General features: G+C 42.2%; 1 protein-coding gene across 1 annotated transcript; it reads right to left on the reverse strand.

The window, feature by feature from the left end:
- Nucleotides 1–1,859: 1,859 nt before the first annotated feature.
- Nucleotides 1,860–5,812, reverse strand: LOC147971049 (uncharacterized). Its single transcript, XM_087523800.1, has 4 exons — nucleotides 5,550–5,812; nucleotides 4,035–5,449; nucleotides 2,319–2,383; nucleotides 1,860–2,234 (listed from the first exon to the last, which is right to left on the reverse strand). The coding sequence occupies exons 1-4, from the start codon at nucleotides 5,810–5,812 to the stop codon at nucleotides 1,860–1,862; spliced, it is 2,118 nt and encodes a 705-aa protein (XP_087379926.1).
- Between the last annotated feature and the right edge of the window lie 6,633 nt (nucleotides 5,813–12,445).

The raw sequence follows: 12,445 nt of genomic DNA on the forward strand, positions 1-12,445 counted from the left end.
ATGGGTCTGTTAGAAGTTATGAACTATGTTGAACTCCAGTATGTTGCTGTAAGAATCTATTATGGTTATGTTCTGTGTGGATCTATTAGTTGGAATTATCTTGCTTTCATATATGCTTCATAGAATGGTGAAGTTAAGAAGTTTTGTCATCTTTGTTTCATGGATGTAGATAGATAGATAGGTAGATAGATAGATACAATGGAAAAGCTATATTGGGTTCCGTCGATGTTGACAACCCCTACAGTCTAAATTTTGGCTATGTTGGGTTCCGTCGACGTCGACAACCCCTAAAGACTACACTTTGGCTATTTTGGGTTCCGTCGACGTCGACAACCCCTAAAGACTAAAACTTTGGCTATATTGGGTTCCGTCGACGTCGACAACCCCTAAAGACTACAACTTTGGCTATGTTGGGTTCCGTCGACGTCGACAACCCCTAAAGACTAAAACTTTGGCTATATTGGGTTCCGTCGACGTCGACAACCCCTAAAGACTAAAACTTTGGCTATGTTGGGTTCCGTCGATGTAGACAACCCCTAAAGACTAAAACTTTGGCTATATTGGGTTCCGTCGACGTCGACAACCCCTATAGACTAAAACTTTGGCTATGTTGGGTTCCGTCGACGTCGACAACCCCTAAAGACTAAAACTTTGGCTATTTTGGGTTCCGTCGACGTTGACCACTCCTAAAGACTAAAACTTTGGCTATATTGGGTTCCGTCGATGTTGACAACCCCTAAAGTCTAAAACTTTGGCTATTTTGGGTTCCGTCGACGTCGACAACCCCTAAAGACTAAAACTTTGGCTATGTTGGGTTCCGTCAACATCGACAACCCCTAAAGACTAAAACTTTAGCTATTTTAGGTTCTGTCGACGTCGACAACCCCTAAAGACTAAATTTTGGCTATGTTGGGTTCCGTCGACGTCGACAACCCCTAAAGACTACACTTTGGCTATTTTGGGTTCCGTCGACATCGACAACCCCTAAAGACTAAAATTTTGGCTATGTTGGGTTCCGTCGACGTCGACAACCCCTAAAGACTAAAACTTTGGCTATTTTGGGTTCCGTCGACGTCGACAACCCCTAAAGACTAAATTTTGACTATGTTGGGTTCCGTCGACGTCGACAACCCCTAAAGACTAAAATTTTGGCTATGTTGGGTTCCGTCGACGTCGACAACCCCTAAAGACTAAAACTTTGGCTATTTTGGGTTCCGTCGACGTCGACAACCCCTAAAGACTAAATTTTGGCTATGTTGGGTTCCGTCGACGTCGACAACCCCTAAAGACTACACTTTGGCTATTTTGGGTTCCGTCGACGTCGACAACCCCTAAAGACTAAAATTTTGGCTATGTTGGGTCCCGTCGACATCGACAACCCCTAAAGACTAAAACTTTGGCTATTTTGGGTTCCATCGACGTCAACAATCCCTAAAGACTAAATTTTGGCTATGTTGGGTTCCGTCGATGTCGACAACCCCTAAAGACTACACTTTGGCTATTTTGGGTTCCGTCGACGTCGACAACCCCTAAAGACTAAAACTTTGGCTATTTTAGGTTCCGTCGACGTCGACAACCCCTAAAGACTAAAACTTTGGCTATATTGGGGGCATAATTGACATAGTTTAGATTCATGAATAATAACAGATAGAGTACTCTAACAGATAGCATACATAACTTGCCCCTCATCTCTTGGGGCATCACTGATATAGTTTAGAAACATGACTCATACATAATAGAAAGAGTACTCCTCCAGAAAGCATGTCAACCCAAAATGATAACTGTTTTGAAACATAAATAACTTGCCCCCTCATATCTTGGTCATAACTGACATAGTTTAGAAACATGAGACATGACAGTTAGGTATTTCCACTTGCAGTAAAAAAGGCCATCCATCCAGTATGACTTGTAGGGCCAGCAGAAGTGGAAGCACCAGAAGTGGAAGCCCCAGCAGCAGAACTCCCAGCAGCAACTCTTGGTGCAGAGAATGGCTTTGAATGCCTTGCAGCACCATGCCTTGCATAAGGATGTGCTCTTCCTGGTGCAGCCTGTGCTCTTGCTGGTGCTCTTCCTAGTGCAGCCTGTGCTCTTGCTGGTGCAGCCTGTGCAGCCTGTGCTCTTGCTGGTGCTCTTCCTAGTGCAGCCTGTGCTCTTGCTGGTGCAGCCTCTGCTCTTGCTGGTGCTCTTGCTGGTGCTGCCTGTGCTTCATCAACATTCTTTGATCTTCTAGATGCCTTGCAAAAATGAAGGAAACATGAAGAGAAGGAAACATACAATAAATACAAAACATATATAGTACTAGTTAACAAGGTGCTTACCACATGCTTATTTTTTCTCAAAGCCAACTCTGGTTTCAATTGTTTGCTGCAGCTGGTATATCTATGGCCTTGGAGCCCACAGTTGCTGCATGTTATAGTGGCCATTCTTGAACTCTCTTTTGGCTTTGGAACCTCAAATCTGCCCTTTATCCTCTTCTCTTTCCTTCTTCCCTTCTTCACATGAAATTTAGGTGGCTCTATGTCTGGTCCTGTTGTCTTTGTCCAATCATGTTCATCAGGAACATGATATATCATTGGTTCATATGCTGCTAGGTAAAATGGTTTTTTGAAGAATTTGCACACATAGTCCTCTGGAAACCTTTTTGCCTTGTTAATTGCTGATATTGCATGGTTGCATGGTGTGCCACTCAGGTCCCACTTTCTGCAACCACATGTATGAAGTTCCAAGTTGACAGCATGTGTTTGCTGCCCACTGGTTACTTGCCATAGATTAACACCAGCTTGAATGGGTTTACAGAATCTGGCCCTTTCCTTTTCCACCTCTAACTTCTCAGCATAATGGGGTGTGATCTCCCACAGAGTTGCCTTTCCACTCTCTCTATTCCTATGCCACCTCACCATCTGCTTATTCTTAATACCATCAATCATAGTCCTAATGGTTTTTTTCCTAAAATCAAGGATGTACTTGTTGAACACCTCAGATAGGTTGTTAACAACCAAGTCTGTCTTACAGTTTGTATCAAAAGCATGCCTAGCCCAGAATCTTGCAGGTATTCCACTCAGCCACTTCCAAGCTTCCTCACTCTCATTTTTTAGATCATTCATTGCAATGTCAAACTTGTGTTGGTTATAAGCATAACTAGCATTATCCATGCATTTATTAAGATCTTCTCCCCTATACCCAGCATTCTGGAAGTTTGCATACAAGTGCCTAAGGCAAAATCTTTGGTGGCAGTTTGGAAATACTTGATTAATTGCATTTAGTAGGCCCTGTTGACATAGCATATCATACTAAGCTACTGCCATCATAGTATAAGGACCAAATTTGCATAAAGATAAACAAGGGTATGCATTCATACCTTCTGTCTATCAGACATGATAGTATAAGTTCCAAATTGTCCAACTTCTCCTCCTAGACACATCTTAAGTTGGTGCAGAAATCAACACCAATTTGCTGTATCCTCTTGTCCAACAATACCAAATGCCAGTGGGAAAATGTTGTTGTTGCCATCTCTACCAGTGGCAGCAAGTATTTGAGCTCCAGTGGTGAGCTTAATAAAGCAGCCATCAACACCTATACTACATTTGTAAGATCAAATTCAGTAACTATATGAAACTATCAAACTATTCTATATATGTCATCTACAAGAATGGATACACAATTCTATATATGTCATATAAAAGCAATGAGCAATTTTATTTACTATATAACACTACTAAACATACTTAAGCTGTACATGTCACTAACCTACTAAATAAAGAACTAAAATAAAGCATATAAAACATGTCACTAACCTATAAATGGTCTGCATCCACTAAGAAAGCCCTCCCTTACTCCATTGATGCAGAAGAACATAGCATGAAACCTTGGTCCTGGATGTGGTATTTTTGTAGTAGGTTTTGGAGTTACAGTTGTAACTATAACTCTACTCCCAGGGTTTGTATCCATGATTGTTTGAGCATAGTCCCTCAGCCTGGGATACTGTTTCTTGTGCTCTCCTAAAACAGCCTCTACAGCAAGGTTTTTGGCCCTATAGGCCATGTGCTTGCGCACATCAACACCATACTTCTCATTGCAGTTGTCAATCAGAGTCAAAATACTTGTGTTTGGATCAGACCTGAACAGTGACTCATATGTCTGTGCAAGCCACTTTGCACTAACCCTTGATGTCTCCGTACTGCTAGGGCAAGTGTGCTGCAGCCTCATTTTTTTTATTGAAAATGTCTTCTCCCCTTTGATAACTGCTGCGACTATAAAGAACTGACAATGCTCTTGTTTGCAGCAAACAATTATCCTTTTGTCTGAGTTTCTATAATACCTGAAATTTCTGGCCTGTGTAATGTGCAAGCTCAATAGAGCATCTCTGAATTGTTGCTGATTTTTGAAACACATGTGCATACATAACTGTTGATGTGGTTGCTCCAATTTTTCATTATACCATATCCTTGCTGGCCTTTTCAATGCCCTACTCTTCCTTCCTTTTGGTAGGACAAATGCTAGTGGCTCAAATTGATCATCTTCACTATCCAATAGCAACCCAGTATCTTCTTCATCTGATGATGGTCTGAAATTTGGTTTCAATTCCTCTAATACATTAGAATGTGTCCTACTGGTGGGCCCTCTCCTAACTGGCAGCTTTTGCCTCTTTTTACCAGCTGCTTTCATGGGTGGTTCCTTCTCCTTCTCAGAATCTTCCTCCTCAATCTCAAACAACTCCTCAACCTCAGTGTCACCCTCATAGTGTAGTTGTTCCTTATCTGAATGTTCATCTGTTTCTTCATCTGAATCTTCATCCTCTTCTAGTTCTTCATCTGCTAGCCTCTTTCCCTCTATTATCTCTGTGTCTTCAGCAATCCTGTACTTCTTCATGCAGAAAGGGTTGTTGTCACCGTCATATGCCCCTTGAGAGTCATCACTACTCTTATATCCCTCCTCTTCCTTTTCTTCCATCACAGATTTGAGCTTGATTAAGCTGACATTTCTGCTCTCTTGTGTGCACATACCAGTAGGTTGTACTAGTGCACTACTGTTGCTTCTTTGACTCTCATAAACAACACCATTATCATTAACAGCAAGCACAGGAGGATCTCTTAGATCATACACAACAGGTTCTTGATATAAAACTGTGGCTAATTTTTCCTCACTAACATGAGATGCAGTACTGACAAATGATGTGGCCCTGACTAACAAGTTCAGAACTAAATTGTCCTCATTATGCTTCTTAATTTCCTGCAACTTGATGTTTGTGTCTATCAAATCTAGGCCATGCTCTCTCTGCACTCCTATGCCTGTATTACCCATGTGGTACAATTCATCACTGAAGTTAAATCCTTGTGTTCGCATCAGTGCATACAAATTCAAATATGTGACATCTGAGTTGCATATCTTCCTATCCAAATTATGCCGAGCATCAAAATGAATCCTAACATCCCAAACAGTATCATCCAAACTACAATGGACAACAAAATTGCACATTTTCAGTTCAGTAAACCTAACCCTAGCTCGAATCATGGCACAGAGAGTAGAGAGGGAGAGGAGAGAGCACTTACAGCAGGCCACCCAATCCATGGCTCCAGTGATGGCTCGTGGTAGGGTTGGCCACCCAGATCTCAGCCAGCCGCAGCCGCTGCTCCATGGACAGCGGCGCCTCCATGCCCTCGTCGTCGTCGCTGTAGTAACCTGACAAACTGGACTCCCTACCCTCGACTTCGATTCCTCTGTGCGCATCGCTCCCGAGTCCGGGGAGGTCTCCGTACCCGCCCACAACGCCACCGCTGCTCCGGCCACTGCCACCGCCGCCCAGACTAGCCATCGCGAGGAGAGGGAGAGGGAGAGGGAGAGGAGAGAACTGCTAGGGTTCGACCGAGCCAAGACCGACCAAGTCGGGTCCGTCCTAGCCAGCCGAGCGACGCACCGGTTCGGCGGCTGGTCAACTGACTGATGAGGCCGGGTAGTCAGATACAGCGTCAATACAGAGTTATACGCGGCTTAGCCCGTATTGCAACGACTAGTCTCAAATGTGGTACTGACTTGCAAAAAATCTGAATAGTGATACTGACTCGTTACAACTGCCCTAAGTGTGGTACTTTTCTGCAATTAACTCATATGCATGCATGCCAGTGGCATGCGTTGTTCTTGGACTTCTGATGAGGAGTTAGAAGGTGTTCCCGAGAGAGCTTTTGCCTTGAAAGAGTCGAGCACGCACGCATCTGCCGTCCGTGCAGTTACCGGGGGACGCCGTCGATGACTCAGTTTTTTCATCGCCATTGCGCACATTCACGCGTGCGTGCGTCGGTACGATGCCGGTCGGTGGTAGTGGTTAAAATTATGTGCTACGGGTACATGCATGCATGCAAAAGCAGCAAATGGAAGTGCTTCTCTCTCTCCCACTAGTGCTTGAGCTACTACCTTTTGTTTGGCTTTTCATCAAGCTTAAGTCAGCTTTGTGGCCGTTGACTCTGTGTGAAGATCGATCGATGTGCCAATGTGCTTACTCAATGATACTACACGGAGTTTTTAATCTATAGTACTAAAAAAACAAATGCGATGTTCTTCACGGAGTTTCAGTCCAGTGCTTGGTTATATTGTAAAATGTAAGTTGATGCCAAAGTTGTGACCATTTTCAGCAAAAAAGGAAGCCGCACTATAGATCCCTGCGTACGTCGTGCGTGTATGTATGCCGTGATTTGTACCAGTGTACTCAACCTCGCAAGTCGCAAGTGCTACCTACTAGAGTTACGTCGCGTCCACGATTTAGGGAGTACTGTTGTACTGTACTGAAGAGAGGATCTAATGCTGTTTCTATTTCCTATCTCGACTACTCCTTATCTCTACCGGAGTATCTTTGGTAAATGGGCCTCAAGGCTCTTCGCAGTATCCACTAGGCTTGCAGGGCTCATGTAGATGGAGTGTATTCGGAGAGCTGAGAATGGCAAAGCAACCAACAAAATCCGGGTGTCAGCTCAAGTTGGTCAAGTACAACGGTCTAGTATACCACGGGCATCTCTAGCAGGTCCCTTATAAGGTTTTTATGCAAGTTGACTGAATTTACAATTTGAGTAAGCTGATTTTGTAGGAGGAGGAACGGGTGAGGAGGAAGAAGAAAGAAGAACGACCGTCGAATTTTTAATCTATGGTTAAAAAAACTGATTTACCCAAAATTAATTTTGAAGCGGCTAGGGCCATGGCTTCCCTGTGCTGAACAAAATCCTTAAATTGCCCTTATATATTATGTGGATTTGCTGAGTTAAGGCCTAAATTTTAATGTATGCACCCCACAAATGGCCATACATGTATCATTGCCCCCTCCCCTACCCCCTCATATGAAGTTCATGGCTCTACTCCCGATAGCTGGTCCCTAAGTTAATCCGCCTCGTTGCTTGGTTACATACATGCTCGAAGGATGTGCCAGCCCTGGCATGCCCAACAGCTACATCCATGGAGGAGGACGCTTTCAAGCTCTGGTATGCTTGTGTGCATGTGTGCGTGCATGCTTGTGATTCATGCCAACTACCAAGCAAGCCTTCCATTCACCTCGGCCATAGTCAAGCTCTAGTACGTTTGTCTGTGTGTGTGCCGCGCGCTTGTGATTCATGCCAACGACAAAGCAAGCCTCCCATCCACCTCGGCCTGCTCCAAATGCTTACCTATCGAGCCCTAATCTCCTCTTTTTGTCCCCAATATCTTCTTCCTCGACTCTGGTGTCATCCTCTTTCTAACCCCCACATGTCATTGTGTGTAAGAATTTTTTGAATAGGGGATCCGCTAGCTGAGCAAAAATTATTTCCCTAATTTGTTTAAGGAAATATGACAGGGAGAAGATTTTCGATTTTTAGGATAGGGGATCTGCTAGAGATGCCATAACATCTTATGGCTTAAACAACTCCACACGCATGTTTATGGCATCAAGGAGCGACAACTCTAGAGGCATGACAACTAAGATACAGTTACAACATGAGACAATATTTGGTGTTTCTTGTTACTTTGTTTTAGTACCTTCAACTCACAACTAAGTATGATTCAAGTTAATATTGCAAAAAATCCATGCGATCACCAAGGACGCATGTACGGCTCGATCGTTGCGCCGCATGCTGAAAAGGCGCGCTAGTTTCCCAAGTTTCGCCGATCTAATTATCCATAGAACTAGAGCCAGGGATGAAATCTGAAGGAAATATGACCTAGAGTCAATAATAAAGTTGTTATTTTATATTTCTTTATATCATGATAAATGTTTATTATTCATGCTAGAATTGTATTAACCGGAAACTTGATACATGTGTGGATACATAGATAAAACACCGTGTCTCTAGTAAGCCTCTACTAGACTAGCTCGTTAATCAAAGATGGTTAAGTTTCCTAACCATAGACATGTGTTGTCATTTGATGAACGGGTTCACGTCATTAGGAGAATGATATGATGGACAAGATGTTGGAGAATGTAGCATACAATTTCAAAAAAATTCCTACGCTCACGCAAGATCTATCTAGAAGATGCATAGCAACGAGAGGGGGAGAGTGTGTCCACGTATCCTTGTAGACCGAAAGCGCAGCGTTTGACAATGCGGTTGATGTAGTCGAACTTCTTCTTGTTCCAACTGATCAAGCACCGAATGTACGGCACCTCCGAGTTCTGCACACGTCAGCTCGATGACGTCCCTCGAACTCTTGATCCTAGATAGATCTTGCGTGAGTTATGTGATTTGGTGACGATGAAGATCATGATGGTGCTTTGGAGATGGAGATCAAAGGCACAAGATGATGATGGCCATATCATGTCACATATTTTGATTGCATGTGATGTTTATCTATTATGCATCTTATTTTACTTAGTACGGCGGTAGCATTATAAGATGATCCCTCACTAAAATTTCAAGGTATAAGTGTTCTTCCTGGGTATGCAGCATTGCGACAGTTCGTTGTGCCGAGACACCACGTGATGATCGGGTGTGATAAGCTCTACGTTCACATACAACAGGTGCAAGACAACTTTGCACGTGTGGAATACTCGGGTTAAACTTGACGAGCCTAGCATGTACAGACATGGCATCAGAACACTGGAGACCGAAAGGTCGAACGTGAATCATATAGTAGATATGATCAACATAGAGATGTTCACCATTGATGACTACTCCATCTCATGTGATGATCGGACATGGTTTAGTTGATTTGGATCACGTATCATTTAGATGACTTGAGGGATGTCTATCTAAGTGGGAGTTCTTAAGTAATATGATTAATTGAACTTAATTTATCATGAACTTAGTCCTGATAGTATTTGCATATCTATGTTGTAGATCAATAGCTTGCGATGTAGCTCCCCGTTTATTTTTTATATGTTCCTAGGGAAAAATAAATTAAAAGATGATAGTAGCAATGATGCGGACTAGGTCCGTGATCTGAGGATTATCCTCATTGTTGCATAGAAGAATTATGTCCTTGATGCACCGCTAGGTGACGGACCTATTGCAGGAGCAGATGCAGACGTTATGAACGTTTGGCAAGCTCGGTATGATGACTACTTGATAGTTTAGTGCGCCATGCTTTACGGTTTAGAACCGGGACTTCAAAAATGTTTTGAACGCCATGGAGCACATAAGATGTTCCAAGAGCTGAAATTGGTATTTCAGACTCATACCCTAATCGAGAGGCATGAGACCTCTGACAAGTACTTTGCCTACAAGATGGAGGAGAATAGCTCAACTAGTAAGCATGTGCTCAGAATGTCTGAGTACTACAATCGCTTGAATCAAGTGGGAGTTAATCTTCCAAATAAGATAGTGATTGACAGAGTTCTCTAGTCACTATCACAAAGTTAATGGAACTTCGTGATGAACTATAATATGCAAGGGATGACGAAATGATTGCCGAGCTCTTCGCAATGCTAAAATCGGCGAAGGTAGAAATCAAGAAAGAGCATCAAGTGTTGTTGGTTAACAAGACCACTAGTTTCAAGAAATGGGGCAAAGGAAAAGAAATGGAACTTCAAGAAAGAATGGCAAGCAAGTTGCCACTCCTGTGAAGAAACCCAAAGCTAGGCCTAAGCCTAAAACTGAGTGCTTCTACTGCAAAGGGAATGGTCACTGGAAGCAAAACCACCCCAAATACCTGGCAAATAAGAAGGATGGCAAAGTGAACAAAGGTATATTTGATATACACGTTATTGATGTGTACTTTACTAGTGTTCATAGTAACCCCAGGGTATTTGATACCGGTTCAGTTGCTAAGATTAGTAACTCGAAACAGGAATTGCAAAATGAACATAGACTAGTTGAGGGCGAGTTAACAATGTGTGTTGGAAGTGATTCCAAGGTTGATAAGATCACCATCACATACTCCCTCTACCTTCAGATTAGTGTTGAACCTAAATAAATGTTATTTGGTGTTTGCGTTGAGCATGAATATGATTGGATCATGTTTATTGCAATACGGTTATTCATTTAAGTCAGAGAATAATTGTTGTTCTGTTTACATGAATTAAACCTTCAATGATCATACACCCAATGTGAATGGTTTGTTGAATCTCGATCGTGGTTATACACATATTCATAATATTGATGCCAAAAGATGCAAAGTTGATAACGATAGTGCAACATATTTGTGGCACTGCCGTTTAGTTCATATTGGTGTAAATCACATGAAGAAACTCCATGTGGATGGACTTTTGGAATCACTTGATTATGAATCATTTGATGCTTGCGAACCATGCCTCATGGGCAAGATGACTAAGACTCCGTTCTCCAGAACAATGGAGTGAGCCACTGACTTATTTGAAATAATACATACCAATGTATGCGGTCCGATGAGTGTTGAGGCTCGCGACAGGTATCATTATTTTCTAACCTTCACAGATGATTTGAGCAGATAGGGGTATATCTACTTAATGAAACACGAGTCTGAAAACATTTGAAAAGTTCAAAAAAAATCAGAGCAAAGTGGAGAATCATCGTAACAAGAAAATAAAGTTTCTACGCTTTGATCGCGGAGGCGAATATTTGAGTTACAAGTTTGGCCTTCATTTAAAACAATGTGGAATAGTTTCACAACTCACGCCACCTCGAACACCACAGCATAATGGTGTGTCCGAACGTCGTAACCGTACTTTATTAGATATGGTGCGATCAACGATGTCTCTTATCCATTTACCACTATCAGTTTGGGGTTATGCATTAGAGACAGCTGCATTCACATTAAAAAGGGCACCATCTAAATCCGTTGAGATGACACCGTATGAACTATGGTTTCACAAGAAACCTAAGCTGTCGTTTCTTAAAAGTTTGGTGTTGCGATGCTTGCGTGAAAAATCTTCAACCGATAAGCTCGAACCCAAATCGAAGAAATGTGTCTTCATAGGATACCCAAAAGAAACTATTGGGTACACCTTCTATCACAGATCCGAAGGCAACATCTTTGTTGCTAAGAATGGATCCTTTCTAGAGAAGGAGTTTCTCTCGAAAGAAGTGAGTGGGAGGAAAGTAGAACTTGATGAGGTAATTGCACATTCTCTCGAATTGGAAAGTAGCTCATCACAGAAAACTGTTCCCGTGATGCCTACACCAACTAGAGAGGAAGCTAATGATAATGATCATGAAACTTCAGATCAAGTTACTACCAAACCTCATAGGTTAACCAGAGCAGGTTCCGCACAAGAGTGGTACGGCAATCCTGTCCTGGAAGTCATGTTACTAGACTATGACGAACCTACGAACTATGAGGAAGCGATGATGAGCCCAGATTCCGATAAATGGCTTGAGGTCATGAAATCTGAGATAGGATCCATATATAAGAACAAAGTGTGGACTTGCCCGATGAACGGCAAGACATTGAGAATAAATGGATCTTCAAGAGAAAGACGGACGCTGATAGTAGTTTTACTATCTACAAAGCTCGACTTGTCGAAAAAGGTTTTTAACAAGTTCAAGGTGTTGACAACGATGAGATTTTCTCACTCATATCGACGCTTAAAGTCTGTGTGAATCATATTAGTAATTGCCACATTTTATGAAATCTGGAAAATGGATGTCAAAACTGCATTCCTTAATGGATTTATTAAAGAAGAGTTGTATATGATGCAACCAGAAGATTTTGTCAATCCTAAAGGTGCTAACAAAATGTGCAAGCTCCAGTGATACATCTATAGACTGGTGCAAGCATCTCAGAGTTGGAATATACGCTTTGATGAGTTGATCAAAGGATATAGTTTTATACGGACTTGTGGTGAAGCCTGTATTTACAAGAAAGTGAGTGGGAGCACTCCAACCTTTCTGATAAGTATATGTGAATGACATATTGTTGATCGAAGATGATGTAGAATTTTCTGGAAAGCATAAAGGAGTGTTTGAAAGGAATTTTTTCAAAGAAAGACCTCGGTGAAGATGCTTACATATTGGGCATCAAGATATATAGAAATAGATCAAGACTCAAAACCCGACCACGGCAGAAAATACAA

This window comes from Triticum urartu, chromosome 5A (assembly GCF_056163025.1).
Source record: "Triticum urartu cultivar PI428250 chromosome 5A, HENAU_Tu73, whole genome shotgun sequence".
Lineage (NCBI taxonomy): Eukaryota > Viridiplantae > Streptophyta > Magnoliopsida > Poales > Poaceae > Triticum > Triticum urartu.

Coding starts and splice junctions, on each gene's coding strand:
- LOC147971049 (XM_087523800.1), bottom strand. CDS start 5,812: ATGGCTAGTCTGGGCGGCGGTGGCAGTGGCCGGAGCAGCGGTGGCGTT. Junction 5,450..5,549: donor CATGGATTGGGTGGCCTGCT/GTAAGTGCTCTC, acceptor TGTCCATTGTAG/TTTGGATGATACTGTTTGGG. Junction 2,235..2,318: donor TGAGAAAAAATAAGCATGTG/GTAAGCACCTTG, acceptor CATTTTTGCAAG/GCATCTAGAAGATCAAAGAA.